Genomic DNA, 18,409 nt, shown 5'->3' on the forward strand with positions numbered 1-18,409 from the left:
ACAAGGGTCGAGTTGGGTCTTTACTCGTATGTTTATGAAACATGGTTAGGATTAAGTTTTAGAAAAATTTTAAATTCCTAGGTAGAGTTAAAATAGAATTTAAATCCTACCCTACTCTACTCATTGACAGTTCTAAAAGTGTTGTATTGTTGGTAATGTGGGTGATGGCAATGGCGATGAGAAGGGATAGTGGCGGTACCTACAGTTAGCAATGATAAAAAACTAACCCAACCTGAATTCTAGTTTGAACTTAAAGTATATTTTATCGAGACAGTTTGTTTTTGTCATTTTTATTCGATGTGATTTTGGATTGTGTTCGGGTCATACTTCAAGTTGATTTGATTCAACTTGAAATTGTATTTTATAATAAAAAATATATTTTAGAATAGAGTAAGTAATGAGATATATTTTTATGCTTTAATTAATATTTTTTATATTATATGATATTATTTTTATTTTAAAATAATTTATATTTTTATAAATACAATATAATATTGTTAAATTTAATTTTTTAAAAAAATTTTATTTAAATTTTTATACCGAAGTGATTCAATTTAATCTAATTTATTTTAAATTAATTTATGGTTGAATCCGAATCTAATTAAAGTTGACTCAACACTACTCATATGCAACGCCAAATAGTTGTAAGGGAAGAAGTACGTTTAAACTTCTTGAAAGCTTCAACTTTTGGTTTGGCAAAATTTTTTTCTCATGAACGCAGAAGTGATTTTGCTACCAAAACCAGGTTTACAAGAAGCAACTATTTGTAGCTTCTGCGTTTTTCTAACGAGCTTTTAGCCATGGATACTAATCATTTATTTACCTTTTACCAATCTTATCCTTTATGTATGTTATTGTATTATTTATACAATTCTTGTTATTTCTATTTATATAAACTCTATTTTTTTATTATTTATTATTTTTATTTTTTTCAATTGTTTGTTTGACATTATACACTTTTATAATTGTGATTTTTGTGTATTATGTTTGTTATTATCTTTTTATAATATGATTTATTAATTCTATTAGGTAAAATAAATTAAACAAAAAATTAACTGTAAATAATAATAATAGTAAGAAATTATAATATACTAAAAAAATACTAAAAATACTAAAAATATACTATATAAAAAGATTATCAAGAACTTTTATATTATTTTTATTTTTATTTAAAAATATATTTTATCTATTTTTATATGTTATTTTTATTTTAGGAAGTAAATATTAATTTTATTATAAAATTAACTAATAAGATCTATTTAAATATCTAAATTAAAATAATAGAATAATATAAAAAAATTATTTAGATTGATGTCCATTTTAGTAATTTTTTATTTAAAAGTGATTTTGACTCGTGCAAGCCAAACAACATTTATTTTACTATAATCAATTTTGATACAAAAATTACCAAACATAAATCACTTTAACACAAACTTACTTTTTATTAAAATCAAGTTTGCAAAATCAATTTTATGCAAACTCCAGTTTGCAAACTGTATTCCAAACACACACGTAGTAGTGAGTTGGTTGAGAAAAAGATAAGAGATATATTAGACCATTAAAATAGGTTAAATTTATTTGATTAGTCTATTTATTCGTTTAAACGAATAGATTTTACTCTAAAATTAAGTCTGTTTAAATTTTAGATTAAAGCCGAAAAAATTACGGGTTAAACAAGCTAGTTTATGGGTTAAATGGATGGTCTGATTATTTTTTTTCATTTTTTTAAAAATAATATTTTTAACCAATATTTCTTTGATCTGACCCAAAAATTCGATCTATCAACTGAAAAAAATACTGTTTGTTTCAAATTTTTAATCTAAAAATAATATTTTTTTATCAAAATATTTTTTGAAAAAATAAAATAAAATAGTAAACGGCCAACCTGTTTAACCAATTGGAATGATCTTAAACAATTTGAATTAAAAAATTATGGTCTATAAATAAAGTAAATTTAAATGGACTAAATCTAAATGGGTAGGGCTGACTTGTTTAATAGTTCTAAGATATAAGATAAAATTATCTATCAAAATATTAAAACGTCAATAATTTAATAATTTAATAGATTTAAATGGTAGAAATAAAAGTAAAACATATCCCAAACTTTAATAGTAAAACTGAAATAAATTTGCCATTCAGAATAATTTTAAAACTTGTGACAAATAAACTAGAGTTTATTTGAAGAAAACTTAATTGTTAATATTATTAACATACAATTGGATAAAATAAGAACATATTTATGATTTATTTTTGTTTTTCTCGAATCCTTGTGTATTATTCTTCTTCATCCAATAGAATTTCACTTTTCTATTTTTATTTAAAAATAATTGTATATTATTAGATCATTTATATATAAGTGCATGATGAGGCCTATATATTATTATAATGATTACAATAATTATATAATTTTAACAATACTTAAAACTGTTGCTAAATTAAAATAATATTTTTTTAATATTTGAAAATATTTTTTAATTAAAAATTTACAAAAATATATAAAAAAAGTTGCCAACATTACATAATCACCACAACTACTGAAATAACAGTCATTATAAAGAGAAAATATTCAATTTGGTTCTTAAAGTTATACTCAAACTTCAATTTACTCCTTAAAATTGAAGTAAAAACCATCCAAAAACTAACGTGATTAAAATTTAAAAAATTTAAGGACTAAATTAAAACAATTAAAATTTTAAAAACTAAATTAAAACTTGAATATAATTTCAAGAACCAAATAGAATATTTTCTCCACTATAAACTTCACCCTATATATATATAACTGCTTTGTGACATTTTCGATTAGGGTAGTAGTAAAACTAAATTTTTAAGATAAGCATAGAAATAACAAATGTAGCGTATAACTTATTAAGTAGTGTATAAAACTTATAGTATAATATATTAATTATAATATTTAATACAAAAATAAGATTTTTTTTTTTTTTTTATATTTCACGTTATCTTCTATTCTAACGCGGATTAAGAACTAATTTGCTATAAATCTAAACTAAGCATCTGTCAACCGCCAATGATTCAAAAGAATTATATGGATAAGAAATTAATTACTTGCTCTCCTTTTGTCGATCCTTCAAATTGGTTCCAATCCAGTCAAGGATAGTTTAATAATAACAACAATTTCAATTATCCAAACTTTAGACCATTATTAGGTACCTATCTTGTCAATACCCATTCTACAACAAAAAAATCTTGTAATATACGAATGAAATTTAATTTAATCTTCCGAACGTGTATAGTATACTTGTATCTTGTATGTGTTATGAATTACTCTAAATTCTTTAGTTATAAAAATTAAAAACAGATATACTAGTTATCATGTCATAAATTATCTTTCCTAAAAACTTAGGCAATTAAGTAGTAATACATGAATACTTTTATATCTAATATATGGTGGCAAGAAATTAAAAAGACTTGCTCATTACTAAAAAAATGTGAATAAAACATCTACACAAATAATGGTTGATCACATAAACTCAATAAACCATAGAAGTACAAAGGAATAATAATTATTTCTAAAATTTACATCACATGAACCTTATTAGTTACCCTCCTCATCATTAATCACTAATTTTCAAGCATTGTTGCCACTACTAGCAGGCCCTCCAAGTGTCAAAGCCAATCCTTGAAGATCACTCCTCATTTTATTATTATTATTATTATGGTCTCTGGATAATGATCCATTATTAGTGCCTCTCATTATTGGAAATGGTCTAGTAGCTATTAGATCTTGCCTACCATTATAACTCTCTACATGCGAACTATTATTATTATTATTATTATTATTATTATTGTTAGCTACCTGCTTGGAATAATGCCTCAAAATCTCTACTTGGTTTGTGTTCATCAATGTTTGATGATGAGGTGAAGAAAATGAACATGGTAAAGAACAATTTGGCTCAGCACTGCTTGTTCCTGCTCCCTGATAACAATTTTCAAATACATTTGTTAGGGAACCACAACAAAAAATAGGTTTAAAGTTTGATATTTTTATGAAATAAATAAATATTTTAAAACATTTATAATGATGAGGATAAAAAACTAGTACACCAAAAGTAATAAGAGACTCAAGATATTTAAAGCATTAAAATGTGAGAATGTAAGCAGAGTTGAGAAGCTAACAGGTGCAAACAACACTCCTCTGAAAATTCTTCCATTCACGGTTGCAGTCATGAGCAACCCCGAATCGAAGGCTCCGTCGACCTTCCCTCGAACTTCAGCGCCAATCTAGGATTGAAAAGAAAGGACTAAAACTCTAAGTAACATGAAACAGGATAAGGAAATTTTGTTAGCATAGTTGAATTCTGAAATTTTGAAAGCAAAAGATCTACCAGATGCTGAACGTGTCCTCGCGCTACCGGCTTCTGATCTGCGGCTGCTTGTTTCTGTTGATGATCTAGGAGATGAAGATCTGGTGGTTGTGGACTTCTTTGTGTGACATTGTTTAAACTCAAAGATTTCTTATTACTCAAGCCATTTTCATTGCTTGGAATTCTATTGATATGTTTGAACAAATGATACCGTTGCGAATCCATGACGGATGCATTCACCTTTTGACCTGGGGTCTGTTCTTGATCGGACTGAGATGGCGAAGAATGCTGCGAATGCGAAAGAGAATGCTCTTCTTGCTCTGAGTCAACATCCCACACCTTCGCAGCCGCAATTCTTCTTCTCTTCTGTTGCAAAATACCTGCATCGAATCGCATCTTGGGTCAATAATTAGTCCTTGAATGATGAAATGTCCTTTTTCTCACAAAATGTGATCTTAAAAAACAAGTCTTAACTTAACCCCACCTGAATCAAACTGATAAGGCTGCGCTTTCTCCGAAACTAGTTCGTAACCCCATTTTCCTAGTCCTTCTGTTGGTGGCATATTCTGCTTCGAAAAAACATTGGTTAGTACAAAATTTTGTAAGAGAAATAAAACTATTACATGAACAAGTACATAACGAGATTCTGTACCAAGTTGTTATCTGCTTCTGGAATAGTCCTCTTTTCTTGATTCCAGTAAGTTCCAAAAACTTTGCACATCGAAATGTTATGGCGTCCGATCGGATGCTCCCCTCCAAGCTGCAATACTAACAATTCATTTAGAGGACGTTCGTCTTCTCCACACCTGCTATAAGATCATATTAACCAAAGGATATAGAAAGTGAAGTGTAAAATTTGTCATGTTTATAAAGTAGGATAGGGTTAGTTAATTAGTTCACAAGGAAACTACCCGCCAAACATGGCAATGTCCATGTCCATGACAATGGCCGTATGAGAAAACCGCCCTTGCGGCTGTTGACCACCAGCATCGAGTTGAGTCCACGAACAAGTGCAGATATCAAAGACCCAAATGTCATTATAATAACGGTTATCTCCTACTCCTCCAATGATGTACACCTATAAAGTATGTAGTGTTCATTTGCTTAGTTAAGAGTATCATACATTTATTAATAAGTCTTGATGAAAATGGAAATATTCATAACTAAATATTTTAAAGAAAGAAAGAAAAAAGGATGTAGAAGAACTTACCTTGGTACCGATATTCACGGCGGCATGACCAGCCCTTACTCCTGGTGAAGAACCTTGAATTTTCAACTAGAATTGAATTGCAAATTTAAGGAAAAACCATTAAGACCCATGAAGTTGAAAAACATGAATTGCAATTTTGTATAATATAAAGATATTGCATCCTAAAAATATTGCTAAATACTAAATGACACACAAATTTGATATTTACACTCTGTTGGAATTCATTTAGTAGTTAGGAGGATACCTTTGACCAAGTCATTGTTTCCATATCAAGCATACTAAGATCCCCATGATAGTGATCGCCGCAATCTCCGCCATACACAACAAGCTTGTTGCCTATTGCAAGAGTTGTGTGACTATCCCTGGGGACAGGGAATTCGCCTTTCAACAAAGGCGAACTCCATTTCATTGTTCTAAGGTCTAGAATGTGCAAATCATTCAAGTAGTTTGCCTCGCCTTCACCGCTACCACCAAAGATAACTATCCTCTTGTCACCAACAAGAGTGGCAGTGTGACTCTCCCTCGGCGAAGGAGGAGTCCCATGACACATTGGCCGAATCCACTCTTTCGTGACAAGGTCGAGGATGTGAGTGTCATTTACCTTCTTGAAGCCATCTGTGCCACCAAACACAATCATCTTGTTCCCAACAAGAACAGCACTGTGGCTATCTCTAGGTCCCGGCTTTTCGCCTGTGGTGGCGAGCTTGCTCCAGGCCATTTTCTCGAGGTCTAAACACACAACATCGCTGAAATGCAGCCCCCCACAACAGCCCTGAAAATGTGTCAAAACATACCATAATTATAATCATTTCTAAACATAAACTTTTCAACAACGGTTAGTAAGCCTTCAAGGCAGTGTAACCAAAGTACAAGACTTGAATCATATCAAGTATTGATCAAATAAACAGAATGGAAATTAGAAATTTAGAATAATATTCATGCATTTTCTTAATAAGAGTTATTTCTTTCAGTTAATCAAGTAATTCTTAACATGATAAAATTAGAGATTCTGCAATTTATACTTGAAACTAATTAACCATCAAGAGACACCTAATTAAGAAAGTAATTACCTAAGATAAAATAACTTTACTAACATTAAACTGATAAAATAAGAGTTTTCGAATAATTAAAAACTAAGCTAAAACTGACTTTAAGAAGGTTAATCTTGCTTAAAATGATAAAATGGGAGTTTTGCAATAATTAAAACTAATCAACATGAAACAAGAGTGAAGAGACATCAAAGTAATTAATTAAGATAGATATTCCTCAGAACTTTTTTCACCCAAAAAAGAAAAAAAAAAAGAAATAAGAAAATGAAGTTCTCAGATTTCAAAGGAATGGAAGAATGTTTCTATTCAAGTGCATGTTCTGGAAGTTTTGAAGCATAACACAAGGAGAGAAGAAGAGCAAGAACAACAACAAAAAAATGTGATTTTTTCTATATTAAGAAAGCAGAAAGATGATTGTCAAAAAAACAAGCATTGTCCCCACTAATTACAGAAAGAAATAAATAAAACATAGGTGATGAGATGAATGAGGGAAAAAACTAAAATTCAGAGAAGAAAGTGTGTTTGGTTATTAGCCAAAGATAGCGAATAAAAAAAAATTAAAATAAACAAAGATTGAAAAGCAGAACTTGAGACAAGTTTAACTAAGTAATAGTACTACTTAAGATTATGAAAACTTTTCAGACATCATTAAATGACACAAAAGCACTTTCTCAGTAGTAATTAGTAATAAAATAATACCCCAAAGATATACATAAGGGAATTGGAGAAGCAAGCAGAGTGACCCCATCTTTGAGAAGGATTGAAACCCAAAACCTTTGGATACAACCACATTGCTCCTTTCTTCTTCTTTGCTTCACTTTCAGCTACCATTGCCAAAGACCCCATTATCTCTTTCTTTCTCTATCTATCTGTTTCTCCTTCTTTAATAATAAGTAGTAAGTGGTAGTAGTAGTAGTTAGTGTTATTTATTGAGTTGACAAGGATGAATAAGAAATGGAGAGAAAGAAAAAGATGAAGAAGTAGATGGACCCAAATGATGTATCAACTATCAATATCAATGTCAGTAAGCTAAGACATGAAAAGATGGCCTCTTTCAATTCCAAATCACTCCCAACTAACACACATACATATACATATATCTATACATACATATAAGTACACACATACTTACATGATTCTTGTCATTCTGAAAAAAAACACTTAAGACATTACTTTATTTTTTATTTTATTTTTTGTAATTCATGCAATTATGGTTATTTTAATAAAGATATTTTTATATAAAATTTATATTATAAACTATTAGATAGTTCAATTAAATATATTTAATAAAATATACCAAATTATTTAATAATTTATAATATAATTTTTACAGAAAAATATCTTCGTAAAAATAGTCACTTCATCAAATTAATTTCTTGTGAATTGGAATATTATTGTATTTTTATATATGACAATGAAACGGGATATTAAGATATGATATGATATGATGTTAATGTATATTATAACAGCAGTGATAGTGGTTATATAATTTTAAAAATATTTATAATTTCAAAAATTAAAATTAAAAAAACTTATAAAAATATAAAAAATAATGTGATTTTAATTTTAGAAATATTGTTTTAGTATTTTCAAAATTTTATATCTAACATAATTATTGTAATAATGGTTACTACAAATTCCACTAATATATATATTAAAAAATATTAATAATTTTTTTTATTTCCAGAAGTGTATTAAAATATTGCATTGCATATGTTTTTCTTTCTTTTTTTTTTAAATCTAAGTACAATTAAATGTATTTATGTTCTAACCAAATGAAAGTATATATTACTGTTTCTGTCAAATATTTGCAGCTATTGAAAATTGTAGCAGAAAAATTTTTGTTTGTATAGATGTATAAACAATATAATTGAACAATTTTATGAAGCCAAAATTTTTTTAAAATATAATTGTAAACATTGTGAGAATTATAAACTTCTGTAATACACTTTTTTTTTTTTTTAACTGCATTTAGAATTGCGATAGTTTATATACGGCTTTAATTTTTAAAAAAAATCTGCTAACCGCATTGCAACGATTCCAAACTATCGCAAAATAATTTAATCCTATTTTGTGGTGATTATATCAGCAGTTGTTAAAAACTGTCGCAAACATTAATTCCTATACGATAAAGTATACCGTTTATAAAACAGTTGGAATGTAGTTATACGGTGGTTTAAAACCGCCGCAAATCTCAAAAAAATTACCGCAATTTTCTTTGTGTGTTGTAGTGATTATATAATTTGCATTATAATAATTAAAGAATGAAATAAGTTAGAAACTAAATATAAAATTTTAAAGTCAAATAAAATATGTATAAGATAATCACTATAAGCTCATCCACAAATGGTTATAGCAACATATAATATGGATAAGGACTTTTTTAGTTGGAGAGTATCTTAATTAATTAATTTTTTCATATTTTATATGGAGTAATAAATTTTTGTACTCCTCATCCATTTATTTTAAAATATTTTAATAAAGTAGAAAAGAAAAAAGAACATAAAGAAAACAATAAATTGCAGATAAATATAGTGAAGAAAAAATTGATTTATACTATAGTAGTAAGAATTTTTCAAAAAAAAAAAAAATTGCTTATTCTAATAATAATAATATGATTTACAATAGTTTTTGTTCAACTTTAATCGTAGTATAATATCTCTATTTATAACATTTTTAATGAGTGTCATTAACAATACCCCATGTATTAAGGTATAAATAAACTATATGAACAGTGATATATATATTACAAAATTGAAGAACTAGCATTAGACAAACATGTTTAGGCCCAAGTGAATTTTTTTCCTTTTTAAGAAGTAAAATTTTTATTCATAATAAAAAAGCCGAATGATATTTATAAATTATAAATAGTATAAGATTTATATCTAATAAAAATAAATAAATAATATCCGTTTCGATAAATTATTATCTAATACGAGACGCACTATTCAATTCTATAAAATTTTAAAAAGTAGAAACAGAAACAAATTTAAAGGCACTAGTGATATTACCACACTACTAAAAACATATTTGTATGTACTGGATGGATAAGCTTAACAAACATTAACTAGTGATGTAAAATCATGGAATGTGACTATTGAAGGGGGAGTGTCAACAGAGAAGGATAGACCGATATTTTAATTTGTGGTAGCTAAAGTTTTTTTTAGAAAAATTTGTATCAGATTATTAAATGAAATTATTTATAACAAAAATTTAAATTTTTTAATAGATATATTATGAAAATATTAATTTGATTTTTAATTAAACTTTTATATTAAATATACTATATATTATGGGTACTTAGGAATGTTTAGGTTTGTTGTTTTTTATTTTAGTGTGGGAGCATTTGAGTTTGTTTGAAATGAGGGTATTAAATCTAATTTTAAGTTTTTTATGTAATCATTCATTGACACACCCTTATATTTTACAGCATCTTACTAATAAATATCTTAAAATTAAAACATTAATTAAGAATATCATATATAAATAATTTTAATAGAAGATATAAATTAAATCTAATTTTAAGTTTTTATGTATTGAAACATTAAAAATTTAAATTATATTTATTTTCTTTTTTTTTAACCAATATTTTTAGAATAATTTTTTGCTATTTTATATTAAGTCCAGGTATGTTTTTATGTTAAACGTTTGAATAGTTAGGCTAATAATAAAAATTTTTCTTTTATTACTTCTTTAAATACTATTTTAATTACTTGTAAATAGTAGGATTTGTATTTTCTAAAGTTTGAATTTTATTATAGAGAGTAAAATGTGATCTCTTACCATTTATCTTATAAATGGAATTAAGAATAAATATGAAAAAGAAATTATTTAAAAATAAAAAATTATATTTTATCCTCTGAAATACAAATTTAAAATTTAAAGGATCTAAATTTTAAACAGTAATATGATTAGGGATTGATGGATTTTTTATTTGTGATTTTCTCTGTGCTGGTTCACCCAAGTCTCAAGGTGGGATGTAGATCTAGAAATGTCTATTTTCAAGGTTCTTTGGGGAAGTGTGTTAAGCTTTGTTTTGTGGAAATTCTTTTTAGTTTTGGGAAATGGGATGGTCTTGTTTACCTCAAAAAGGTCAAGTGTTTTATTACAGCAGATTTCTTTATTTTCTTAAAAAAGTAACTCTTCAGCTAGTTCAAATAAATTAAACCAACACTAGATTTATTACTTTCTCAGGAGATATATATTTTTTCAATAATGCTAGGATCTAAGAGAGTATTAGCTAAAAACTAGTTAAATATTTTTGGGTGAATTTAAAATTTTTATATAAATGGTGTTTATACTAGGTATTAGGATGTTTCTTTTACTAAGTATCAGAATATTTCTTTTTTATATACTAAATGGATATTTTTTATATATTTTATAAATTTTTTTATATACTAAGAATCGGAATTATTGGAAGTTTCATGATTTCTACCCCTATTTCTCTAACGTATTATTCAGAATTTTAATTTAGAGTGAGAAGTAATTAATATCAAATATTATAAATTAAAAACAAATAAAATTAATTAAATATAATTATAAATTAATTAAATTATTTATTTTTTGGCTGATCACTTCTTAGTTCATATACTTTTTCATATTTTTTATATTAAATAATCTTAGCATGCACTCTAGCAAAATTCTTTTATATTAATCTTAATTTTCAACATGAGTAATAGAAATAGCTCATGTTAGGAGTAGGGAGTTAGGGTTCAGAAAAAAAAAAAAATCGAACTCATGAAATTTAATTAATTTGGTTTGAGTTAAATTGGATGAGATTTTTTTTATAAATGAATTCGATTCAATTCAAACCAATTAAATCCGTGATAAACCGATTTGGATAATCAAGTACTCTATTGAAAATTAAATTTTAAAAAAATTACAAAAAAAAAAAAAGAAAACGAGGGGAAATTATATAAATATGTAATAGTAAAAAAAAAAACTACAATACATCATTAAATTTATAATCAAATAAATATTATCTAATATTTATAATTTGGCAAACTTTATATCTTTAAATTTTAACAAAAAAAATTACAAAATAAACCACAAAACATAAGTTATTAAGTCTTTGAGTATCATAAAATAAACTGGTAAGTAGCAAGTATATAAGTTATTAAGTTTAAACACGTTAAAAAGTTTGTATATATATTTTATCTTTTAAAATATAATATAAAACTAATCGAGTAATTGAGTTAATTTGGATTTTACAATCATAAAATTGATATCTAAATCAATTAAAGTAAGATTTAACTAAGTCATATCCGATTATATTTGATTATTCAATAAATTCAAAATTAATTAAATTGGGTTGAGCTGATTTTGATAGACTAATCAAATTATCTACATCTAAAACATCTCAAATAAGAGATCACACCATTTTATTTGTACTGTATCACCAATAATAGTTGATAAAAGTATAAAACACTAAAAATTTTTAGAAAATTAAAAAAAAAATTAATTCATAATATACAACAAATATTAGTTTTCCATTATTATTTTATTTTCACGCATACTTCTTACTAAATCATATTTCTTTATAAAAGCATTCATATACTTTATTTGAAACAAATTTTATCATTATTCTTAAAATTTGAACGCGACATATCTTAATATAGATTATTTAATCTACTAGTAATATAGTATCAGCTAGGAAGTAGGGATAGGACAAGTAGCAGATAGGAGAGAGTGAAAGGAAATAAAATAAAAAAATATTAGATAATTATTAAAATTTATTATTTTTTATTATCAATCAATTATTAATATTTAAAAATATAAAATAAAATATATTATTAAATTATTAAATTAAAAAAATTAAATTAATAATTAAAAATAATAAATTTTGATAATCATTAATATTTTTCTCTAATAAAATAAAATAAAATAAAAGGTAAAACAGAGGAGATGCGAGTCATGCGACGAACACGGGGGTATTGTCAGTGAATAATAGATGGCGGTAGCAGCAGATAGATAACAAAACTCAAGTCATAAACCTTAGAATTTTCAAAGCCTATATACTACAATGTCCTGCCTTTTCTATTTTTCTTGAGCTCACACTCTCACTCTCACACACCACACCAGTCAATGTCAATGTGTCATAGTAACTTGAGCAAATAATTAGGATTTGTTTGGGTAAGTATATTAAAAAATATATTCTTTTAACTAGTTTTTTTAAAGTAATTTTTTAAAAGATTTTTAAGAAAATAATTATAATTTGATGTTTAAATATTTTATATAAAAATATGTTTATTTATTAATTAAATTTGAGTATAATATAAAAATATTTTTATTTATTTATTATGTTAAAATATTTTTTAAAATAAAAATCTTTTTACAAAAAGATATAAAGTTTTTTTAAAAAAATATTTTTTATTTTGTTTTTCTAATATTTTTAGTTTACTATAAAAATTTATTGAAGACACTAAAAGAAGGGAAAAATATTTTTATTGAAAAAAATTATTTTTAATAACTTAATGAAACTCAAACAAATTTTTAGATTAAAACAAGAAAATTATTTGAGAAAACTACCCGATTCACCATTAAAAAAATCACCAAAAGTATATTTGAATTACTAAGTTATTAATAAAAGTATTATTTAAATTTATTAACAATAAAAATGTTTTAACTATTTTAAAATATGATAAAATAAACAAAAATATTGTTTTCATCCCTAACGTTTTGGGTCAAAATCAAAATCGTTCCCGACATTTTTTCATTATTAAAATCATCCTCAACGTTCAAAAACGCTTTAAAATCATCCTTTCTTGAATTCTTGGACCAAAATACCCTCATCATCATAAAAAAAAAAAGAAAACAGGGGAGGGGGCAGGGGAGAGGGGAGAGGGGAGAAGGGAAAAGGGGAAGGGCGAGGGGGCAGGGGAGAAGGGAAAAGGGAGAGGGGAAGGGAGAAGGGGGAAGGGGGGAGGGGGGACGGCGCCGGCGAAGGGAGAAAGGGGAAAGGACGCGTGTGGGGGGGGGGGGGAGGGGAAAGGATGCGGGGTGGGGGTGGGGGGAAGGGGTGTCGGGGAGGAGGTGGGGGAAGGGGAAAGGGGGGAGGGGGACGGCGGCGGCGAAGCTTGGAGCCACCGTCGCCGTCGTCGTGGCCGTCGTCGTTGGGGATCGCGAGGGAGAGAGGAGACGTGAGCCACTACCGCCGCCTCGTCGCCTCCACCTCGCCGCCTCGCCGCCTCCGCCTCGCCGCCTCCGCCTCGCCGCCTCCGCCTCGCCGCCTCCGCCTCGCCGCCTCCGCCTCGCCGCCTCATCTGTATCGCTTTCTGCTTCTGCATCTTGCTTCTGCTTTCTTGCTTTCCTGCTTTCTTGTTTCTACTTTCTAGCTTTCTATTTCTACTTCTTGGTTTGGTGTTGTTTGGTGTTGTTGCTGTTGTTTGGTGTTCTTGGTGTTGGTGTTGGTTGGGTGTTGGTGGTGGTGTTGGTGTTGGTGTTGGTGCTGGTGCTGGTGCTGGTGGTGGTTGTGGTGGTAATGTTGGTGGCAGTGGAGGTGGTGGGGTGAGGAAGGTGAAGAGGAGAATGATGATGATGAGGGTATTTTGGTCCAAAAATTTGAGAAAAGATGATTTTAAAGCGTTTTTGAACATTGAGGATGATTTTAATAACGAAAAAAGGTTGGGGACGATTTTGATTTTGACCCAAGACGTTAGGGACGAAAACAATATTTAACCCTAATATGTATGTATGTATGTATGTATGTATGTATGTATGTATGTATGTATGTATGTATGAGACAAATGATTAAATCTGCTTTTATACTACACCTGCGATACATAGTTGATCCTAAACTTGGATAAAGGAGGAGGGTTATGTTAGGTCTTCGACAGCTAATATAAATACTTAGTCAAATTTTCATGACATGGATCAAAGACGTTATTGCGCTAAAGTTAGATCGTTGTCCGGAAGCAATGCACTGTATGTCTCGTGTACAGTATCAAATGAGCAAGAGCCGCTGCATTGGTGCTCGGGTATAATGTTAAATGAGTAAGGATTCCCGTGTTTTCGTGAATGAGCGAGGGTATATAAACTAGTTCACAAAGAAAAAGGTAAAGGTAAAGTTCGGAGCGCCAGAAGATTGAGATTTGAGACATGAAATATAAGTACTCTAACAGGAAAATTCATGGAGGTGGTCGATATCACAACAAGGAGAAAGATTAACATCATGTACATACAAGAAACAAAATGGGTCGGCGCGAAGGCTATGGAGTTGGATACCTTTGGGTTCAAATTTTGGTATACAGGAAAGGCGAAGAATAGGAATGTGATAGGTATTATCGTGGACAAACAGTGGAAGAAGGACATAGTAGATGTCAAGAGGGTAGGTGATCGATCATCTCTATCAAACTTGTGGTGGAAAGAGGTACTTTTCATGTGATCAGTGCCTATGCACCACAAGTGGGTTCGGATGAACAACACAAGATAAGGTTTTGGGAAGATTTAGAGAGTTTGGTCCAAGACATATCTTCGGGAGAAAATATTTTCTTAGGAGGAGATTTGAATGGCCATATTGGAAGAGAAGTGACTGGGTTTGAAAGTATTTATGGAGGACATGGTTTCGGGGTAGTCAATACCGAGGGTAAAACTATTTTAGACTTTTCCTCAACTTTTGACCTTCTCATCGCAAATACATGCTTTAAAAAGAGAGACGAACACCTTATAACCTATAAAAGTGGCATGACAAGCTCTCAAATTGACTTTTTCTTGTTGAGGAGAGTCGATCAGAAATTTTGTATTAATTGTAAAATTATTTCGGGAGAGAGTTTAACAAAACAACATAGGATGCTCGTCATGGATTTTCGCGTTGAATAAAAATTGAGAAAAAGACATCATATGAAGAATCCAAGGACGAAGTGGTGGCGAATGAAAGGTGAGGAATAAAGAAACTTCATAAGGGTAGGAGAAGAGGTAAAGTGGGAAGGGGATGGAAGCGCGGAGGAGATGCGGAGGGAGATGGTAGAAGTTATTAGAAGAACAACAAAAGAAAATTTTTGGTGAATCTAGAGTGATAAGACCAAGAGACAAGGAATTTTGATGGTGGAATGCGAGTGTACAAGAAAAGATAAAGGTAAAAAGGGAGTGCTTTAAAGAGTGGTCTTTGTTTCACAATGCAGATAATTGGAAAAAATATAAGGTGACTAAGAAAGAGATAAAAGTGGCTGTAAGTGAAGCAAGAATAAGAGCATATGAGGTCTCTACCAGTCTTTAGGCACGAAGAAAGAAGAAAAAGGCATATATAGAATCGAAAAGAGCCATGAAAGAAGAACGAGAAATTTAGATCAGGTTAAGTGCATAAAGGATAAAGATGGAGAGGTTTTGGCTCAAGATGAGAAGATCAATAAAAGGTAGAAAAGCTGCTTCTACAAGTTATTTAATAAAGGATAGAAGACTTTTTCGAGCTTTGGTCAATTATGCATGAGGGAAGAAGATCAAAATTTTGACTATTATCGAAGGATTCGAAACTTCGAGGTAAAAGAGGATCTAAAGCAGATGAAAAATGCAAGGCAGTAAGACTCGATAATATTCCGATTGAATTTTGGAAGGGCCTTGGAGAGAAAGGTATCAGTTAGTTAACCAAACTTTTTAATGAAATTTTAAGGTCAAAGAAGATGATAGATGAGTAGAGAAAGAGCATCTTGATACCTATCTACAAGAATAAGAGGTATATACAGAGTTGCGAAAACTATAGAAGGATCAAACTCATGAGCCATATCATGAAGTTATGGAAAAAGGTGATAGAATGGAGGTTGAGACAAAAGACACAAGTAACAGAGAACTAATTTGGTTTTATGCCAGGAAGATCCACTACTAAAGTTACATACCTATTAAGAAGGATGATAGAGAGATATCGTAGTAATAAAAAGAATCTACATATGGTGTTTATTAATTTGGAAAAAACATACGATAAGGTGCCAAGGGAGGTCTTATAGAAAGTTTTGGAAAAGAAGAGAATAAGGATTGTATATATTCGTGCAATTAAAGACATGTATGATGGAGTTACAACTAGGGTGAAGACTCAAGATGGTGTGACAGAGGAATTTTCTATTAGTATAGGATTACAATAGGGATCCTCCTTAAGTCCATACTTTTTCACATTAGTCTTGGAAGTACTCACAGAGCATATCCAAGAGCATGTGCCATGGTGCATGCTTTTTGTCGATGATATCATCCTTATAGGAGAGTCAAGAGAAGACCTAAATAAGAAGTTGGATTTATGCTGAGAAGCTCTAGAAGTGTATGGTATGCTCATAAGCCGTAGTAAGATGGAATATATGGAATGTAAGTTCGGCCGTCGAAGAAAAAACCCTAATACAAAGGTGAAGATTGGAGAAAATATCCTACAAAAAGTTAAAAGTTTTAAGTATCTTGGGTGCATCATACATGATAATAGAGAGATTGAACAGGATGTAAATCATAATATTCAAGTAGGTTGGTCAAAATAGTGGAGTGCATTTGGTTTTATATGTGACAAAAAAGTGCTTTTAAAACTTAAAAGTAAATTCTATCGCACTGCTATTAGACCGGTTATGATTTAAGGTACAGAGTGTTGGGCGGCCAAAGGAGAGTACGAACATAAGTTAAGCATGGCAGAGATGAAAATGTTGAAATGGATGAGTGGTCATACACAATTGGATAGAATAAGGAACGAAAATATAAGAGAGAGAGTTGGAGTAGCACCTATTGTGGAAAAGATGGTAGAATCGCTTCTCAGGTGGTTTGGATATGTGAGAAAAAGACCGATATATCACCCAATCAGGAGGGTAGATGAGATGGAAGATGGATAAGGAGTGAAAGGCAGAGGAAGACCTAGGAAGACCATCCATGAGGTGGTCAAATGAGATCCATATATAAACAATTTTTCTATAGACATGATACATGATAGAATTCAACGACGTCGTTTGATCCATGTAGTCGACCCCGTCTAGTGGAACAAGACTTTGTTGTTGTTATTGTTGTATGAGACAAATGATTTTAATATTTAGCAATTTATTTGTATATTTGATGTGAAATTTAAAAAAAATATTTGAATAAATATTTAAAACATACATGCAAAAAACCAAATTTTGATTTCTATGATTTTTCATTTTTTTAAATATTTTTTATCATTTATAAAAAAAATAAAAATATCTACTATATATAAAATCACTAAATTTTAATGATAAAATTATCTTTTTTTTTTAATCGTACTTAAAGAAACTATATCAAACTTATGCTTCGCATAGAGCTAGGTTTTTAGCTTATTCGACCCCACTTTTATCCTATTTTATCTTATATAATATTTGTTCTATTGATAGTAAAATTTGAACATCATTTAAATATAAATTAAATTAAAAAATAAGTTATATAATCTCAAATATAATACAGGATAATGAAGAGACTGAACAGGATGTAAATCATAGAATTTAAGTAGGTTAGTCAAAATGGTGGAGTGCGTTTGGTTTTATATGTGACAAAAAAGTGCCTTTAAAACTTAAAGAGAAAATTTCACTCCACTCTCCTGTGAGATGCTAAAATGACACTCCCCTCCCCCTCTATTTTATAAATATACATTTTCCTCCCTTCTATCTTTTAAAAAACTTCATCTTTAATCCATTTTAAACTTTTTGTGTTAACTAATGTTAACTTTATCCATTTTTTAGAAAAAAATTAATTATTTTTTTAAAAAATACCCATTAACAAAAATTTTATTTTTAATCATTAAATTTTGCTTACCAAAATATTATTTAATAAATTATTCTTTTATTGATTAAATTATATTTTTTAAAAAATTTAATAATTATATTATTTTTTTTTAAAATACCCTTCAATAATTTTTTAATTAT

The 18,409-nt window shown here is 28.9% G+C and overlaps 1 protein-coding gene and 1 pseudogene across 2 annotated transcripts; one reads left to right on the forward strand and one right to left on the reverse strand.

The window, feature by feature from the left end:
- Positions 1-3,403: 3,403 nt before the first annotated feature.
- Positions 3,404-7,607, reverse strand: LOC107619431 (uncharacterized). Of its 2 annotated transcripts, none has more exons than XM_016321722.3 (9): positions 7,281-7,607; positions 5,777-6,304; positions 5,533-5,598; positions 5,234-5,400; positions 4,975-5,128; positions 4,807-4,888; positions 4,344-4,702; positions 4,135-4,239; positions 3,404-3,934 (listed from the first exon to the last, which is right to left on the reverse strand). In XM_016321722.3, the coding sequence occupies exons 1-9, from the start codon at positions 7,425-7,427 to the stop codon at positions 3,587-3,589; spliced, it is 1,956 nt and encodes a 651-aa protein (XP_016177208.1). In that variant the 5' UTR covers positions 7,428-7,607; the 3' UTR covers positions 3,404-3,586. The 2 variants fall into 2 exon arrangements, with proteins under 2 accessions (XP_016177208.1, XP_016177207.1); XM_016321721.3 differs by having other exon boundaries at positions 4,975-5,131; positions 7,281-7,498.
- LOC110266810 (uncharacterized) lies at positions 7,566-17,425 on the forward strand (annotated as a pseudogene).
- Positions 17,426-18,409: the final 984 nt, after the last annotated feature.

Source organism: Arachis ipaensis, chromosome B9, assembly GCF_059453495.1.
Source record: "Arachis ipaensis isolate K30076 ecotype BB chromosome B9, ASM5945349v1, whole genome shotgun sequence".
NCBI lineage: Eukaryota > Viridiplantae > Streptophyta > Magnoliopsida > Fabales > Fabaceae > Arachis > Arachis ipaensis.